This window comes from Perna viridis, chromosome 6, assembly GCF_037379345.1.
Source record: "Perna viridis isolate PV_CMFRI_1.1 ecotype Kerala chromosome 6, ASM3737934v1, whole genome shotgun sequence".
NCBI lineage: Eukaryota > Metazoa > Mollusca > Bivalvia > Mytilida > Mytilidae > Perna > Perna viridis.
Genome location: NC_142450.1, coordinates 17,376,409 through 17,395,806, shown reverse-complemented (window position 1 = coordinate 17,395,806; position 19,398 = coordinate 17,376,409). Strand labels below are relative to the sequence as shown.

The 19,398-nt window shown below is 31.4% G+C and overlaps 1 protein-coding gene across 6 annotated transcripts in view; it reads right to left on the bottom strand.

Moving 5' to 3' along the window:
- Window positions 1-5,935: 5,935 nt before the first annotated feature.
- LOC148613904 (queuine/queuosine transporter SLC35F2-like) overlaps window positions 5,936-19,398 on the bottom strand; it is a 27,538-nt gene continuing 14,075 nt past the window's right edge. For 4 of the 6 annotated variants that reach the window (XM_088587578.1, XM_088587576.1, XM_088587577.1 and 1 more), the window contains exons 2-9: window positions 18,075-18,296; window positions 17,094-17,200; window positions 15,828-16,021; window positions 12,481-12,646; window positions 12,104-12,260; window positions 11,480-11,535; window positions 9,998-10,152; window positions 5,936-8,994 (exon numbers count right to left, since the gene is read on the bottom strand). In XM_088587578.1, the coding sequence (XP_088443704.1) occupies window positions 8,854-8,994; window positions 9,998-10,152; window positions 11,480-11,535; window positions 12,104-12,260; window positions 12,481-12,646; window positions 15,828-16,021; window positions 17,094-17,200; window positions 18,075-18,256 (1,158 nt within the window). In that variant the 5' untranslated portion in view covers window positions 18,257-18,296 and the 3' untranslated portion in view covers window positions 5,936-8,853. Of the gene's footprint in view, window positions 8,995-9,537; window positions 9,697-9,997; window positions 10,153-11,479; window positions 11,536-12,103; window positions 12,261-12,480; window positions 12,647-15,827; window positions 16,022-17,093; window positions 17,201-18,074; window positions 18,297-19,398 lie in introns of all 6 variants that reach the window. The other 2 variants (XR_015923505.1, XM_088587581.1) reach the window with 2 other exon arrangements.

Here is a 19,398-nt window from a genome sequence, read left to right as displayed (position 1 = left end):
TTCTTAACAAATTTATTGAACATTAATATCAAGATTCAAATTTATTGTCTTTTTCAGTTAGGTCCTTACAGAGAACTGATCTTAATATATGATTAATTTAATTTGGTGTTTTGTTTGATTTATTTTATTGACTGTAGAGAAATTCTGTCCGTTGAGGAATAAATTAATTTGAGATAAATACTGTAATCTGATTGGTTAAAATAATTTTGTTATATCTCAATGGATAAAAAAATATTGACACGCCCCTATTCATTTAAATTCAGAGCTGATTTTTTCATGTTTAAAAATAAAAATATGTTTTAAATTAATTATAAGAATTGGCTATGATAAAAATGTTGTCTAATGAAAAATAACATACGTTTTCCATGTGCATATTTTGTTTATTGCACTTCGCGCAATAAATGATATGCACATGGAAAATTTATGTTATTTTTCAATAAATTTTTTTTTTATTATAGCCAATTCTTAAAAATTTCTACACCATATGCCCGCTTCTAAGAGACTTTTACAAATGTAAGTTGTTATAATTATCAATTTGCAAAGTTTAAGATAAAAATAAAACCTTACAAACTGTGAGCAAAGCTCACTTGGGATACACTCTACCCTCTCCAGAAGCCATATAGGAAATTCGTAAGTTATTCAGATGGAATAAAAAGAAGATGCACAATGGCATCAAAATAAATATTGGAATATCTCACCTTGAAAACATCTTCTCTAGTATAAACAGCATTACATAGCAAGCGGATATGTCCGAGAACACACATAAGAACTCAAATATGGAAACAAAATGATTTAATGATATTTTTTTAGATAAAAAAAATACATTAGCCACAAGGGCCTGTGGTTGATATCAAGAAAAGAAGGTTTTATTTTAATTTTGAATAATTTTGGAAAATTTAAGAAAAAAAAGTTATTTTTTTTATAAAAATTAATGACCCCTACTGCATGTACTGAGGGATTACTCATGCCATCATGACTAAGGGATTGCAATGTAAATAAGTTTTCCGTGCATTTTGTTATCCAACTAACCTTATCCCTTAGTCTTGCCGGCATGTCTAACCCAATTAGTAAGGGTTTGTTTTACAAGTTATTTATTTTTTGTTATTTTCTATTTTCCAAAATAATTCCAAATTCGTGCATGTAATACCTCGTTATAAATTAAACAAATTGTTAATGGGATAATAAACATTTTTTACCTATAGATATGATTTAGTCATTTCATCTACTTCTTGCACGACAAAGGATTTTCGATATCACACCATGGGCAATGAGATACGTACTGGTGATGTGAAAAAAAACCCATTGCGATTGGTTGTTGTGCGGTTGTGTATCATTTTCTATAAAACCTGATTGGTGGAAAACAATATATCTAACATTTATTCTACCATGACAAAATATTTCAATTTTTTCAACCCTTAATATTTCTTCATGTTTAAAACTTATAATAATGGTATATTTGATATTACGAATTACATGCTTTAACACTATTTTTTTTCATATTTGAAGATCATTTGCAAATGGAAAATGAATTGTATTTATTAGACTCTGATACAAATAAAAACTACAGGTACTGTGTAATTGATATTCCAACTCCCCATACCCATTATGGAATGGAAAAGTCCATGTTTTGGTATGGGAAACCCCAGAAGCTGTTTGATGTGATCAGTTAATTAACGGCATTGTGTTATAACGATTCTGTATAAGTTTTATATAGAAATCCTTTTCCCAGTATAGAAACTGAGGATAGGGTTTGCCTACCTCTATGTCTATATATAGCAACCAGAACATAATCCATTATCATTTCTCCTTGTAGGTAATATTTACCTTATTAGAAATAACAGGAATACATTTACGGAAATCGATTGATAACAAAGGAATACATTTACGGAAATTGATTGATAACAAAGAACTAGATCATCATGATAAGGCATGTATATACAATTTACTAGAATTCAATATATTAAATGAAGGACATCGTAACATTTTAATGGACAATTTTATGGGACTTAATAATATTGGAGGATATGGATATAAAGAAACATAAGATGATGATTCAACTGATTCATAAGAAATTTAGATAATAGTATTATGCAATCATTGCCTTCATTTGAGATAAGCTCGAAAGAGAAATTTCTAAAAAAAAAAAAAACAAAAAAAACAGGGCAGTAAAAGTGAAAATGACTAAAATTTATCTTGACCAATATTTACAGCATGAACGCATTAACAGAAACTGATTGATTTAATGAAAAAAATATTAAAAAGAAACATGACGATTTAACTTATTCAGCAGAAATTTAGATTGAAGTTTATTAACCAGTGTAATTTATGCAATGAGATGAAGTAACATCAAAAGCAAAAATTATTGATCGGTAAAAGTGAAAATGACAAAAAAAATTATGAGACTTAATACTGGAAGATATGGATATAAAGAAACTGAAGAGGGTGATTCAGTTGATTCACCAGTAATCTAGATATATAACTAGGTCTATTTAGCAGTGAACATAATACAATATAATTGCTTCCATTCGAGATGAACACCAAAAGAAAAATATCAACCTTAGAACGATAGGAGTGAAAATGACGAAAAATTAACTAGACCAGTCTTTATTGATACAAAACATTCTAATCACTATCTCATCCCATTTGGTAAAGCCATTCTCTGAAATGCAAAACTTATAACCAATATATGGATGGATGAACCAGGGCGATTCTACATTTATTGTTATATTGCAGATTATTATACCTATATTTTTCCGACGCAGTCGGTATAGTTTCGCTTTTTGCCCTTTGACCTTAAGGACGCTCTTCTATGGAAACGCAAATCACCTGATCGCAACTCTGTTTCCCGATTGGCCAAATACTGATAACTGAGTGGCGTTAGAAAAAAAAACTGTATCGAAACAGTGTGCTGATTTTCTTGAATAAAATGTAGAAACTTATAAGTAAAAAGAACAAAATTTTACTGCGTCTGCTATCTTTTTTTAAAAGATAGTAAATGTTTAATATTATACTAAAGTTATATGACAATCTAGTTATTTTTTTTAAACTTTCCTGTTTAGGTAGACGGAAAGGGCTACAATAATGTACCAGTAGGCAACCATTGAACCCGTGTTTTCAATTGAGACAAAAGCTTCTCTCTCTGTATACAATATGTTATTGATCCTGTTGACCTAGTTTTGACTTTATTTTGGCCCTTGGACTTTGGAATATTTTCCTCTGAAACCATAGGACAAATTAGAACTAAACTTGGTCACAATCATCCTTGAGGTGTTTAGTTTCAAAATTACATCCGATGATACCACCGACAAACCAACATTAATTACTGCTGTCTACTATAAATAGAACTTAAAAAGGGTTGGGGACGGAGAGGGGGTAAAACAGAAAAAAAACTGCAATCTTATTACGACCCCTTACGTTCTATTTATTGTAATGGTGGCCAGTTTGGTTGGTCGGCAACATCAGATACAATTTTGAAACTAAACCTAAGGATGGATTAGTAATGAAAGCTGATGGTAATCTAATTCCTCTCTTGTGATAATATTTTAAGGTTCAATCCAGGTTGGACCTATCTATTCCAAGCTCATATTTTGTAAACTATTTTCTACACATACATTGCATAATGCTGAGACTATGCAGTAAACCTTATATCTTGACTTATCAGTTGCTTTTGGATTTTGAACTAGCTTACAGAAAAAATCAATACTCTTATAAATATGTGTGCAGCTGGTTGTTTTTTGTCCTGTTTGATTGTGTTTGTATTTTGTCTCGATCAGAAGAGTAAAATCCAAAATAAACAGATTTTTATAGTTCGTTTTATTGTTGTATTTTCTCACCACTGTCCCATGATAGGGGAGGTATGACCAATCACAAACAAGTTTAACCCCGCCACATTCTTCATTTGCCTATCCCTATGGTTGTGATTTTTTATGATCATTGTTATTCGTTTCACGTTTTTTTTTCTATAGGTTATGTCGATTTTCGTCTTCTATGAATAGTTTTATTTCATTTCTTTTTAGCCTTTTATATCTTGCTTTATGGTATATGTTTTGTCCATCATTGAAGACTTTGTGGTGACCTGCAGAACTTTAATTGTTTGTTGCTTGGCTTTTGGTGGATGATTGTCTCATTGACAATGATACTATATCTCCTATTTTTCTACTCTTACAGATCAATGAAAATGGACAACTCATGACTAATTGTACCACCAACACAATGACTTCATGCATCTTTATATCATCAACGTTCATATCCTCTGTAGAGAAACACTTTCAGCACATGTGTATGGAGTTATCATATTGCAACAAATGCATTAATTAAAAGCTTGCCAAAACTACTGTTCTAGAATTCTTACAATAAGGTTTCTATAACTGGTTTGTGTTCAAGCATCGTCTGACGTTCAAAATTCACTCTAGACGCTACTGGTAGTCCTTTCCATATTACCTCTCCGAAAAGGCAAGAATCTTGTAAAAAAGGAAAACGTGAATGATTTTACGCAATGTTATCGGATTGTCAAACGTTTGATTTGAATAATGTCAGGGAATTTTGAAAGGTCTGCCCGCAGCAGTTCATAAGAGGGAACGAACGTCTGCCATTGCGTGGAGCTTGGGTTGTGTTGCAACAAGATTTAAGTCATCACTACAGAAAGTTAATGGTCGTCTTTATTAACTCATGGATTGTGCATTGTGGGAACTAATTTATATATAACCACACAGAATTTGCGTTCATATAATAGCATGGCACTACATGTATCTTTCATGCATTGACATCCATAGACACATGGTTTTCATGTGATAACTTGAACATTAGTTGGTTGACCTTACTAAATTTCATAACGAGGTTCCAAAATCAAAAAAAGTTTGTCTTTAATTTTGGGGGTTATGGCTGCAACCTTTTTAGAATTAGAGGCAAAAAGCAAGCATTTCATATAACTTGACTCTAAACCTCCAGTAAAAGCATAGGAATGTCTACGAATGGTCAGACTGGTTTTGATTTTTGGGGTTAAGACTTGAATATTTTAGAGTTTAGAGGCCAAAAAGTTGAACCAGAAACAATAATTTTTCCCTAATGTCCAGGCAATAACTTGCCCATTAGTTAAAGGATCTCTTTGAAATTGTTTCAAAGGACTATATTACCGAAGGAAGGCTGGGTTTGATTTGGGGGTTCAGACTTGAACCTTTTTGGAATTATTTGCCAAAAAAGGAGCCAGAAACATGCATGCATTTCTGTAAAAAATGAATGAAGTTCTTTGAAATTGCATTACGAGGTGCATTTTTACATATGAGGAAGATTAATTTTTGGGGTTGTGACTTGCACCAAGTAAGAATATGGGGTCAGAAACAAGTTTTTTACCTCATTTCTGTGCAATAGCTTCAGTAAAAGGGAATGGATCATTTAAAATTGTACCAAAACGTGCCATATCCCCAAAGAAAGGTTTGAATTAGTTCTGGATTTTCCAACTGAAACTGTTCAGGAATAAGAGGCCAAGAAGAGACGACTTCAATTCTGGGCAAATTCTTATCCTGTGTCAAGTATCTAATCAGAATCAAAAATTCAAAGCTGTATCAAGTTTGAATGTGTCCATACTTGCCTCAACTGTTCAGGGTTCGACCTCTGCAGTTGTATCAAGCTGCTCACTGCAGAGCATTTTATTTCACCGTCGAAAAGATTTTATACAACCACAAAAAAAAATAGCAGTCCTTTAATGGTATAATGCTTTTATTGTCTTCCTTAGGCATTTCTTCCCAGGAAAGATCCTTGTGTAATGTTACAAGTTTATGAAATAGGAATTGGAGCTCTGTCTAGCATTCAAATTGCACTGTACAATAAACCCATACAAAGATCAGGCCTTATAAAAATGTTAATTACCGTATAAAAATATTGTTAATGATAAATACTCCATGTACATACAGGAATATGGAAAATGAAAACAGAAACATTAAATATTCTAGTTTAATGTAAGCAAATAATGGCACATCATTTAAGCACTGCAACAATAAACATATTTTTTTCTAAGGACTAGCAGTTAGTATGTTTTATCACAGAAAAAATTTACAAGTTCCAAAATACAGTGAAACAAATACTATCTAATCCTAACCACATCATGGTATTAAGCACGTAATTTATAGTACAAGGACTACCATTTGATTTTTCGGGGTAGCTACGACCAAATAGTAATAAAAAGGCAGGATTTAAATTTTCAAGAAATGAGAAGGCAGGATCTAATATTGTGTAAAAATAGTTCAGCACCCAGCCCCAAAAGAAAAAAGAAGGCAGGACCCAAATTTCTCAAAATAAAAAGGTATGATAAGAAATTTGTTCCTAGCTCTACCCTCCTCCCCCATAAAAATCAAATAGTTGCTCCCAAAGAGGTATAAACATTAAGTGTAAGTATTTGTATGAATCAGGCAAAATGGGAAAAATCAGAAACAAGCATGTCAAAAACCCACCAATCTGACAATGTTATATCACTCAAGGATACTTTCTCTATTTGAAAAATGACAATTCTTTGATCTTTGCATCACTGGCTTTGCTCCTAAATTTTTCAATAGAATCTTAGAAAAATGAGGTTTTTTGACCAATTAAGTTATCCACCCTTGAAATGTTCATTTTCAGTGTATTTCAATGAAATTGTATCTCAGTGGTCCAGCATGACATGGAAAATCTTGTCTGTTTTCCCGGATTCTGATCGTGCAAATAGTCAAATTACACTATCAAAATAATGGGTTTTTTCACCTACTGCCTGATTCTTACAGGGACTGACACTTAATCTCTCATACAGTCAAACCTGTCCACTTCAATAACCTTTAAGAGATGTATAAAGTCCTCAAAAGCCAGTTACAGATGGACAGACCGACCCACCCAGACTGCTCGAGGAATTCCTAAATTTACCTACAATCTTAGTGGGAAGGAGGTATAAAACACATACATATGATAGATAAGAAAGTTAACTTTTATAATTGACCATACAAAATTCATTTTGTGTAACAAAATAACACACATTTTGTAAATAGTGTATTCTCTATTACAATAGTACATTTTCATCTTGAGGGTTGGGGATTTTATGTTGAGTTAGAATTATTTTTTCAGGAGCAAAAGAAGTTACAAGTTTTTATTTGAAAATACACACTGTTAAAAGATGGTGGAAATATTGAATCAAAATTTTTTTCTCCATGGCCGATGAAAAAAATTTTTTTGCTCAAATATGGAATAATTTTTTTTTCTTCAAAATATCGAAGTAACCCCAGCCCTCCTCCCCCATTAGTATAAAATGATCGGTAGCTAACATAATATTAAACCTCTTGTAATAGTGTATTCTCTAGTATTATTAGTAATGAGCTATCAAAAATTATCAATACATGTATATTAAATCAACATATAGAATCACAATTACTTTCAAAATTATCTTTTTATTATTGCACAAATTGCATTAGTCATCAAAACACAACTTAACTGAATTAGATACAAACTAAGCTAAAACTAAAATATAAAAAAAAATAACAATAAAAAAGCAATGGAATGTATTAATATTGTAATTGAATTCAAATCACTGGTCATTATAGACCTACATCATCTATTGAGTATATTTAACATCAACATTGTTGATCAAATGGGTTTTACTACTGTTAAAGTATTATTGTTCGTGGGGTATCAATTTTCGTGGTTTTCGTAAATTTTGTAAATCACGAAATTTGTTACACAACGAAAAAGGCATTGTCCATTTCATTTGTAAGATGGAATGGTCAAATCCACAAATTCAAAGATCTACAAACTAACACTAAGTACTTTCACAGTACTGTGAAAAACCACGAAAATTGATACCCCACGAAAGAACTATTGTTTGTTGGGTACCAATCATCGTGGTTTTTGTGAGAAGGCAAAACCATGAAATCTGCTTCCCAACGTAAAGGAGATTTCCACTGATGTATATACTAAAAACATCAAAACCACAAATTCAAGAATCGGTGAACTTGTGTTTCTTTCCCAATGCATGAAAATTGGTATTGACGAATTAAAGTACTTTCAGAGTATCTACAAAAATGTTATATTTTTTTTCCGGCATTGATAGTTGACATCTTGATTCTCAATTTATTCTTTATATTAAACAATGAGGGGAAGGTTAATTTTTAACCTTGTTACGGACAAAAGCTTTTCAATTTACTTATAACCAAACCAAATATTTGGGAGTCGAGATGCTTTAGTGCCAAGTTTTTATGATATCAAATTGGAAATAAAATTGGACTATATTTGGCAACCTTTAAAAGATTTTGGAGAGCCTGATAACCAAGAAATTCCTAGCTCTAAGGGAACAACAATTTAACAATTAAATTCTGATAATTTATTTTCAACAATTTTTGGACCAGAACAATTATTTTCAAAAACTGCCTGCGACCCCCTTCCCCAAGAATCAAATATTTCTCCCCAACAATTTATATGAATGATATGGTGAATAAGGAAGTAAGTTCTCATCAGTCTAATTCATACTCTAAATAAAAAAAGAAACTTGTTGAAAAACAGTATCTTCTGAAGTTTCTTTATGGATGTATATACTCATGTTTGCACCAGCTTAAACAAAAAAGAGAAACAAAACATTCAGACATAAAATGGTTTGATTGGTTTAGGCAAGTTTCATCGACACTGATATATTTTCATTGAACACTATTTTTACTACCGGTAGTTTCCTTGTTACAAGATACAACAGTCAGGTGGAATAATTTTATCAACTTATCATTTAAAGCTATAATGTGGAGATCAAGAATTTCATGGTACTTAGCAACCCTGGAGATCATTTAACATAACCATAAGCAAAACAAAATTTTGATGTATGATGAGTAAATGTACATGTATACAGAGTTTTCAATCTGAACCAATTTCTATACTAGTCTGTCCATCATTTATTCCTCCACTGTTTTCAGCTTTTCTATCAGGTTCTTTTGAGCTGTAGACAGCAACACCAAATAGTACAACAAGGAATGAAACAATGTACAAAGCATGGAACTGAAAATAAAAACAAAAAGACATATAGAAAAAAAAGGGGAAATAAGTGGTGTTTTTGATTACATCAACTAACTTGGCATTAATATTATTTTTCCAATGTAAAAGGCATGTGTAAAGTTTTCGTGTTTTTACTGTGAATGATTGTGTAATTTAAATTAGTTTTTTAATTGGTTGTAATGTAATAGCATTACTTAATTTAATCCCTAATAGTTTTATTAAAATCTGTCAAGCAGTGTTAGAAAGCTTTTTTGGGGATACAAAACGTAAATATTGTGTAACTCCACAATTTACAGTACCTGAACCAATCTGTGCATCAAAAATTGCGATTGGTCATCAATCACCGATCAGTTACTGGTCAGTCATTGATCTGTCAAACCGGTCCATTATACCAGTGATCGCATCAAGTGATCACAGAACGCTCACTGTATTTTCCGGTTTTTGTTGTTACCTTTGTCAATTTTACAAATATTTACATAATATAATAGATGTTAACATCAATTTAAACATTTATTTCACATTTCTTTTATTTCGAACAGATCTTACGTCATTTTACAAAACAAAACTGCGATCAGATCGGTCACTGGTCATCGATCCATCGGCGATCAATCAGTCAACAGTCATCGATCCGTCAAATCGTTGCGCAGATCGGTTCAAGGACTGTATCAGTCAGTGACAAAGTGCATGTTGTTCTTATAGAATCCCCTAAAGAGTTCAGATCAAATATTTATATATTACTTGTACCATATATGCATTCTGAATCATTTTATGAAGTTTCAAATGTGTCCATTAAGTAATTTAAGAGAAGATTATTCTTCAAGTAAATGGTCATCTTTTTATTGGAGAAAAAACTTCAATGCAAGAGACTGTAAAGAGTCAAAATAAATGGATTTTTAGAAAATATACTGGTACCTAAAAAAAAAAAAAAAAAAGATTTAAATAAACCAAAGTTTTTGCTTTGAATCAAACTCATTTAGAGTTGTCTCCCCTGATAGTAGTTACTCACCTGATATCCAAATAGAAACAACCCAAATAATAAAGTGTAGAAATCAGCAGTAAGCAGAGATATATTGACTGTAGTGGCACTTGTTTTCTGTATTACTATTGTCATACAGGAATACAGAGCAAACTGACATATAGTAAAACCTGCTAGACATAGAACTGAAAACAAAATTTATACAGTGAGACCTGTCTTAACACAACTCCACAGAAACCAAATGCATACATGCCAAGTGTCACTATTTGTGGGGAATTTTCCCATTGAGAGCCCAAAAATTTTAATTAATTTTCAAAAAGCAATACTGACCACAATTTACAATAAAAACTTTTAAAATGTGGTGCATTACGTTTGTGTTGTCATACAAGAAACCAGAAAACAATACTTTGACAAATTCAAGGGCACCAGAAATTTTTTTCTTTGCTGCTGTGGACTATTTCATGCATAAAACACCCATGGACATTTACAATGTTGGCAGGTAGGCAAATATGTGTAAACATTTGCCTATAGACAGTGAATAGGGTTTGTACACATGTAAGTATTGTTCTAGATTTACTTTCCTTACAGGAATTCCTGATGTAAACATGTAAGATGGATTGAAATCTAAAGACCTATCTGCATTTTATTGTTAACTTTCAGGATCTCTGAACAATGCATTACAATGGGAAGTCTTCTTTTTTTTTGCTTTTCCTTACAATCTTATCATTTAAAATCAATATCTGCCATTTTTTATCAGTATGTTTACACAAAACAATGTTTTCCTTGTAATTCTGAACTCAATGCTCTGTAAATGTCTAATTTCTATGCATTTGAATGGTAGATTTGATCCAATTTCTTGTGAGAATATAATTAAGGAGACCAAGATTCTGGCAGAAATCAGAAGATGTAACCAAGGGACAAAGACAAGACAACAGACACACACAAAAAAGAACATAAAATAACAAAATAATACATACAAACTAAGAAAAGTAAAAGATCAACTCAGACTCTACTAAAAACTGTGAGTATGGACCAGGTCCACCTGTAGGGTAAATTTCCTCTGCTTTTCCTTAAAAGGTGTGTTTAATGAAATTATGAAAAGAAAAGTTGGACAAAAAATAGTCATGCTATGAAATGCATAAAACCCTAGGAATCCGAAAACTGAAAGAAATGGCTAAATATAAGCATCCACAAATGTAACTGATTCACTGAGAGTTTTGAAATAGATGATGAAAAGGTGTAGGGGCAATAAGCTATGAATATGGCCCAAAAATATCAACTTTGTTTTAATCATATAACAGTTGTTCATAACATAGCAAAATATATAAATACATGTATAAGGAAAATTAATATTTTGTGGCATTAGTTCATTGTTATGATCTCATAATGGTGCCCCAATTTTACATCATTTAGCAAAAAAAATTTGAATTTTAGGCCAATAAGACTCTTATTGCCCATTCTCATTTCCTTTTTTGCACAAACTATCGACAGTATAAATAAAAACATCATTACCAATTTCGACTGATTTAAAATCAATATTTTGAACTTCATGTCTCTCAAATATAGCACTGAAAAAAAAAAACACAAAATAAAATCATTTAGTATTAGACAGTAAAAAATAACAGTGGAACTTGTAAAATTAAAAAAAAAAAGATCTAAAAATGAGAATAATAGTGATTCAAAAAGGGGAGTAATTACGCTTTTTTTAAACAATGTTAATCTTATATTACCAGTACTCCATTGTATATCAATTATTTTCCAAAGTAATAATGTGTGTTATTTACATCTTTGAAGCAGATCTAGGGTTTTTTTTTAATTGGTTGGTGCATATTGTGGGCAGATCAAAACAAAATTTTCTGTGTTATGTTGGCAAAACAATTTGTTTTTGATCATATTAGGAAAGGCTTAATGCATATATATATGTTTGTATGCATGCCTCCAATGACTTATATTTTCTGTATCTTTAAATTTTTTAAATAAAGGTAAATTAGCTAGTCAAATTTTATAGGGGTACATACATAAGCCCAGTCCAGTCTGAATCAGCCTCAGCACTTTACTATTTGATGAAAAATTTGAAAATTATATTTCCTTAATTGATGTCTGAATATATTGTCTTTTTCTTTAATGCCTACTTACAACTGAACACCATTAATAAAACTACCAAACAGTCCCAGCATGGCAAGAAATTCTGTTCTGTCAAACTTTTTCACCACAAATTCCTCTGCTACATTAGACACACCATACAGAAATGCACCACTCACACATAAACAATCACCTAAAATCTTATTTGGAGCTGAAAGAGAAAACGATGTTCACGCTTGAAAATAATTTATACAATCAAAACCACTACAAATTGAATGTTAACACATAACAAATGGATTAATTCTCATTACTGGTCTTATATTTGTTATTTCTTGTGAGTGAATTTGTTAACACCCTAGCAAAGAGTCCTACAAAATGTTAACACTTCTCCGGTTTGAACTCATTACCTTAATAACATGGTTAATACTTACCACCAGTCTGACTTTTATTATTTCCTGTGAGTGAATCTGTTAATACCAGAGCAATGAGTCCTAGCACACATGTTAACACTCCCACACCATTAACAAAGTGGTATCTTGTACCCAATACACAAATAGATAGCACTAACACTGTAACAATACTGAAACAATCTAACAACTGAAATAAAGAAAAAAGGTCACTAGCACATACCTGTTAACCCTCCCACATTAAAAGGGAGACTCCAACAAAATCAATGAAAATTTTAGAACCTCCAACATAAAAATGTAAGACTTGCTAGAGATTTTTGTAAAAAAACTACTATATTTTCTGTGCAAAGTACTACATAATTGAATCTTTACATAAAAAAAATTGGCCTTTCGGTAATAATCTCCCAGATGAGGCATAAGCGCAGTGTCAATGGCAGAAAACTTTTAACATGAACTGTTCAGAAGGTTAACAGTAGAAAAAAGAACAGATAAGGTGAAACACAACAAATGCACCATCATATAACTCATATAAAAATAATAAATATGTACAAAAATCACCAAAATGTCTTCAATAAGTGTAAACACACCTTCATGTAAGCTCTGAAAGGCCGTGACATCAACAGTAATAAAATCCATGGTAACAGAAGGATGATACTTCTTCAAAATAAACTAAGAAGTCAAATAGCAACACACAGCTGACATATTAATGACCAACATCGTCAAACACTACTGACATTAGGGCGAAATAATTTATTTCTAAGTATCATGCTGCAGCTGCAACAGACAACTTAGATATTGTGAACAAACATCCAAAATCAACACTATTAGATTAAAGCAATGAAAAATCACTGTAATATTTGCCTCATTTATTAATTATTTGTTGAAAATTTTGAAATTGATCTTGAACTTTATATCACAAGGCAATAAATCTTGTGATAAAAGCAACACAGGGTCAAAAATTTACATGAAGATTTCAAAAGAAATAAAATGTATATCTTGATGATCGTACTAACACAATCGCATGATTAGTTCAATAAAAAAATATCAACAATTAGTACAGCCATACCTGCGTAAGGATATTCATATGCCCCAAATATAGGACATATATTAAGAGAAATTTATTTAATTAAGTATAGGCTAAAACTCAAAATAATATGTGTTTTGAAAAAGTCAAGCAATGGCATAAATACAAGAGCAAAGTCATTCACATATTGAGGTGTACTATGATAAGATAATAATAGGATAATTAATTGGAAAGAGTGAATAACCAAAATATTATCACAAGTGCCGAAGAACGCCTAGATTTAACGAGTGTGCAGAACTTGTTCCGCGCACGAGTTAAAATCTTAATGCGTTCTTGGCATGAGTGATCATATTTTGGTTATTCATGATAACCAATTAATTATTCTATTTATTATATAGATTTCCTCCATTATTCATCGTTATTTTCAACATAAATTTAAAATTTTGTGAACGGCAGATTTATATTTGTGTTGTCAAATTTTTGCAGGAAAAAGCACGAGAGTGAAATTACCGAATTTATTTCACAGTGTGAATTATCGAAAAAATTACACTGGGAACATTTGGTAAATCACTGCTCGGTAAATGGGTTGAAAATATAATAAAAATCATTATCAAACACATCAAGAAATGGGCATCTAGACTTTAAATACTTTAGTAATTTAAATGCATTCTCAAGACAATCTCCCAAGTCAAGGTTCTGAGTCCACCTTTGCTCCCTCAAAGGAGAGCGAAGGTGGACTAAAAACTCTTGACTTGGAAGGATGTCTCAGGATAGCAATGTGGTATGCTAGCACTGTACCTAAACATATTCCAACTGTATGTTATAAAACAATCTAACATCTGAAGACTCTGAATATTGATAATTGATTATAAAACCCACTGGTATTCATGGTTCACAGATAACCAAACTGTGCTTTCCGAAAAATCAACATAATCTAATTGGTCAGTGATGGGATTTCTAGTCGCCAAATTCGAAATCTTATGGTAGTGTACACAAAATTGTATAAATAACCAATATTTTATATAGAAGCATACTGGTATTTAGAAACAAGCTTTAAAAATGCTACAATAAAGTATCAAAGGTTTCCCCAAAACAAATCAAATTTGCCAATAGGGCTTGGTTTGTATGGTAACTTTGATTGAGCAGCCAAAACACATCAGAAGCCATCCAAGCAGAATTAAATTTCATTTCATAAATGCTATCAATAATCCAACCAAGTTTCAAAACATTTCAACACACAAGTTGTAAAGTTTCAACAGAGTTTAACTATAAAATGTTTACAAGGGGTGTGTCTAAATTAACTTCAGACACGACAACAATATACAATAAATGAAAAATACCAATATAAAGAAAACAAATAATAAAAATATTGGTATACTGTACATGTTTCAAGGGGTAAACTCATTAGAAGCATTATACCAAATAAAAAGGAAGATCAATATTCAAAAATAAATACTCTACTTTTTTTGTTTAATGTGTTGAAAATTTTAAGTTTTTGTTGAAAGAGTAATCAAGGGAACCAAGTTTCTAGCGGAAATCAAAAGAATGTAATCCAGGGACTAATTTACCAGAAAAAATGAGTAATTTTGTTTTCCCATAATGAGTATATCATTACCCATATTAAAGGAGGAATAACCCAAAGTTTCTGGGGACAATAATTTACATGTTTTTGTTTTCATGTCCTGACTCAGACATCTAAAATGAATACACAATGTAGCAAAAATATTAAATCAGCAAGAAAAAAAAAACTTAACATGTAGTCTAAAAGCAATACTCATTTCTAAAACCTGTCTTAGTAACTACTTCAACAATAACCTGTCTTAAAAGACTATGATTTAACATAATATCCCCATGGAGTGTATTGTATGAAGTTGTCTTATATGACCATTATTTTGGTCTCCCATGGAAGGTCATTTACAAAATATTTGTATATGTGTTTGTATAAATTCCTTAATAATATAGATAGCAGTGACTTACCGATTGTTCCCTGTGTAAAAAATTTCAATTATTCATGCTGTGAAATAAATGCAGTAATTTCACTCTCAAACTTTCTCCCACCAAAACATCACAAAACATCACAACATGTATATTAATCCACCATTCACAAACTTTGAATTTTATGTTGAAAAAAGCAACAAATAAGGGAGAAAATCTGATATAATAAATAGGATAAGCAATTGGTTATCACGAATTAACAAAATATATTCCCTCATGCCAAGAACACATTAAGATTTAACTCATGCCCATGCCAAGTTCTGCACACTCATAAAACCTAAGCATTCTTTGGTACTTGTTATATTATTTTGGTTATTTACTCTTTTCAATTTAATTATTCTATCATTATTACCTGAACACTTGTAATAGTAGTATAACTATATGCTTTGACAACAAGGTAATTAGCCTCTACATCAGCTACAGAGATGATGAAATATTTCCATCCTGAGGTCTTCAGAATATATCCTAATGATCTGTCCCCAGGGCGACAGGCAAAACTAACAGTAAAAACTATACATAGTAAAACATAGTTCAGGAAACTCTGTGCTGAAAAATAAAATAACAGTTAACTAAAGTTTACATTGCTAAAATAATTACCTCAAGGTATTATTTCTAAATGTCTAAAGTTCTGATTAAGGTAGATCAATCATACCTATTACACAGAGCATTCTTTTCTGTCATCTTGCAATGTCATACATACATATATTTTCTATAAACTAATAGTGTTTGAAATGATGTAAGAATAACATATTTTAATTATTTCAATTGATTTTTGAAATAAAAATTAGAATGGTAAAATTAAAAATACTATTTTTAAAAGGCCTATTTAAAGGGGAGATAATATGAGCAAAACTCTTTCAAAGGGGAGATAATTGGCAGGAAAATTATAGAGAATTTTATATTTTTTAATATTGCAAGAAAAAGAGTTGGGTGACTTATTTCTATGATGAAGTAATTTAATCCTATTTTGGGGCTATTCTGTTTGACTTTAACTCTAACTCAAATACAAAATGTATGTATTTTGCTTTTTAAAAAGAGACTTTATTTATTGCAGTGAATTCTTTTTTTCAATGCTTGTGATGCCTACCATTTGTCACTTCGTCGCAAAGAACAAGAACAACAGATGATAACAAGTTCTTGTGAGCAGTAGCACAAAAATGGAAAATATCAGGCACCACACATTACGAATTAAGATTCAAATAATCTTAACTAAGAAAATCTTGTACATTATAGTCCATTTTTCTTTATCTCAAGCCATCCCAAGGGATTATTAGGTGGACTACTACTCAAATAAAACTATTAATAATCATAATGCTTACTATGGTAAAAAAACAACAATAACAAGGCTTGAACAAATTACTTGATTCAAATAGGACACAATTCTAACTGTTTAATTTTTTTTTTCGGAATTGTAGCCAAGATATGCGTATTTCAAAGGGACCAGCAATAGTAAGTGAGTGCATTTTATAATGTGTGGCAAGAAAAAATAAATAAGTGGTTGACCTATGATGTCACAAATCCTTCTAGCAATAATTTATGATGTTGTTAATTGTAAATTGAAATTTTTCCATTTGTAAGTTCTCTTAAACAATTATAGAAATCAGTATAACAGACAAACCTGTAGGGACATGCACTCCTTTACCAGATAACAGTCCACTTGTTACACCAGTTCCACATAGCAACACAGAAATAAACTGTCCAAGTAACAAGCACTTCCAAAAGTATCTGTAAAAATGAAGTGAAATTTGCTTTATGTAACTGAGTAGGCATTATCAACAGAAAAATCATTATAACTGAGACTATATTTGAGTAGATTTCTATGAAAAGAAGTTGTAAGCCTAGAAATATATTGTAGTTTTCTTCAAACCTATTTATGAGAACCCCCCCCCCCTATAAAAAAGTAAATGCCCACTCTACAGTGTACGGTTCCAGAGTACATGCTGAAGAACAAGTGTTGGACTTGTTGTTTAATTCACCCTCTGAAGCAAATTCATGGAGATAACAATTAATCTGGTACAAATGTATTACTGAGAAATTACTATTATTCGTGGGGTATCAATTTTCATGGTTTTCGTGGGTAAAAGTCGATCTTGAAGTGCTCCCAATATTTTGCCATATGTGACAAAACAGAAAATAAGTAGCACTATGAGATGGGCTTTAATTAGATTGATTAGAATTTAATTATATAGTACCACAAATATCACCATACTCACAGTAACATAAATGCTAGACATGTTTAATGTACAAAAGTTTCATGACCTTTGATTAGTTAAGGAAATATGGTATGCATTAGATTGTCTTTGCTAATAAAGACAGAGCGTCGATAGATTCTCTGTTAAAATACCGGTATGAATGGTTCAAAATCATTGTGCCAGAAGTAACTTTTAATAGGAAGTGATGTCAGCAGACAGGAAGTGACTGTTTGAACTTTTAACGCATTTGCACAGCGTGTGTTGTAGAAAGGTCTCACAGATTACCATTTGGTGAGACCTCAGCAATATAACAACACTGAACAAAGCTGTGAGGTTCTGTTATCACCACAGTCAAATGTTATTTGAGTACATGTAGCTCTGGCACATCCTATCTTCCTATTACATACCTTGTAGACAGTACTACTCTCAGCTTTAGGTAGACAAATGATATGACTTGTGAACAAAGACTTCTATTCTGTTGAATCTCTTCATTGATGAATATATTATCAAGATCAGGATTATAATCTGCAGTACTGTTGTCGTTTTTTTGTATCAAGGGGTCTGTGTCTGAACCATCATCTCCTGTCATTTTGTAGAAACCAGTGTGTTTAATTCATAACTGCTTTTATCTAAAAAGTACATACTAGAGGCTCAGCAATAAACAGAACAGATCCCCATCTGATCGATACTTTTTAATTTTAACTTAACAATACCAATACCAATACTTTTTTAGCACTAATTCATTCACAATGCATGCATGGTTATGGTATTCTTCACGAATAGATTTCAAACTTGTCGGACCAAAACCCAAATTAGACCCCTTTCACAAATAAACAACATATATGAGCCAGAGGCAGTCTAAAACTTCGAAAATTTGGTTTGACAGACTGAGTTTTTGTCTGTCAAGTCTATCTGCCAGGCGGTATTTCATAAGGACTGTTATGGCCTATTACTATGTACAAAAGATGAATATTATGCTAAGTATATGAACGACAGCTGTATCTTTAAAAAGAACACATTTCTGTCAATTCACATGACTTAGGTATTGGGCACTTGTATCTTTATAAGTTTAAAACAATCTAATTTAAACTAGGAGGACATTCTCAAAATAGTATTTGTTTTATATATTTATTTGTATATCATTTTATTTCTTAACAAGAAATAAAACTGATTTTGGTGGATTTTTGACATGCATGAATCACTCCCTGTCTGATTTTTATAAAGACTGTGACTTAATACATAACTACATTTTAGGTTTATCCTACAGGAGAAAAAGAAAAGAGATATACAGAACACATCAGTACCACAAGGAGCCCAAAAGAGCAAGATGAAAGGATATATTTAGATATTCAAACTGATGTTATCTTGTTTATTGTCAATTTGATATGTTGTCATTGGAAAATATCAACTTTTTTAATTATCACCACAGTAGTACTAGTATGAGAGAATATAACCTGGCTGTAGAAACATGAGAAAAATTATTTATTGCAGATAAATAATTATTTTCTGCAGTTATACTTAACAACTACAGAGTGACTAATTCTTGTGATTTGAAGTATTACACTTCCTAAGTCTAAACTATACACCTGTATACAAACATTTTTTGTATCAACTGTCAAAGAATGAAAAGACTATGAAGAAATTATCCAAAATGATCAATATGATAACTGATTATTATATTCACCTCAGAGAGTGCCTATATAATGATATGTGTTAAGTCTTTGTACGAGG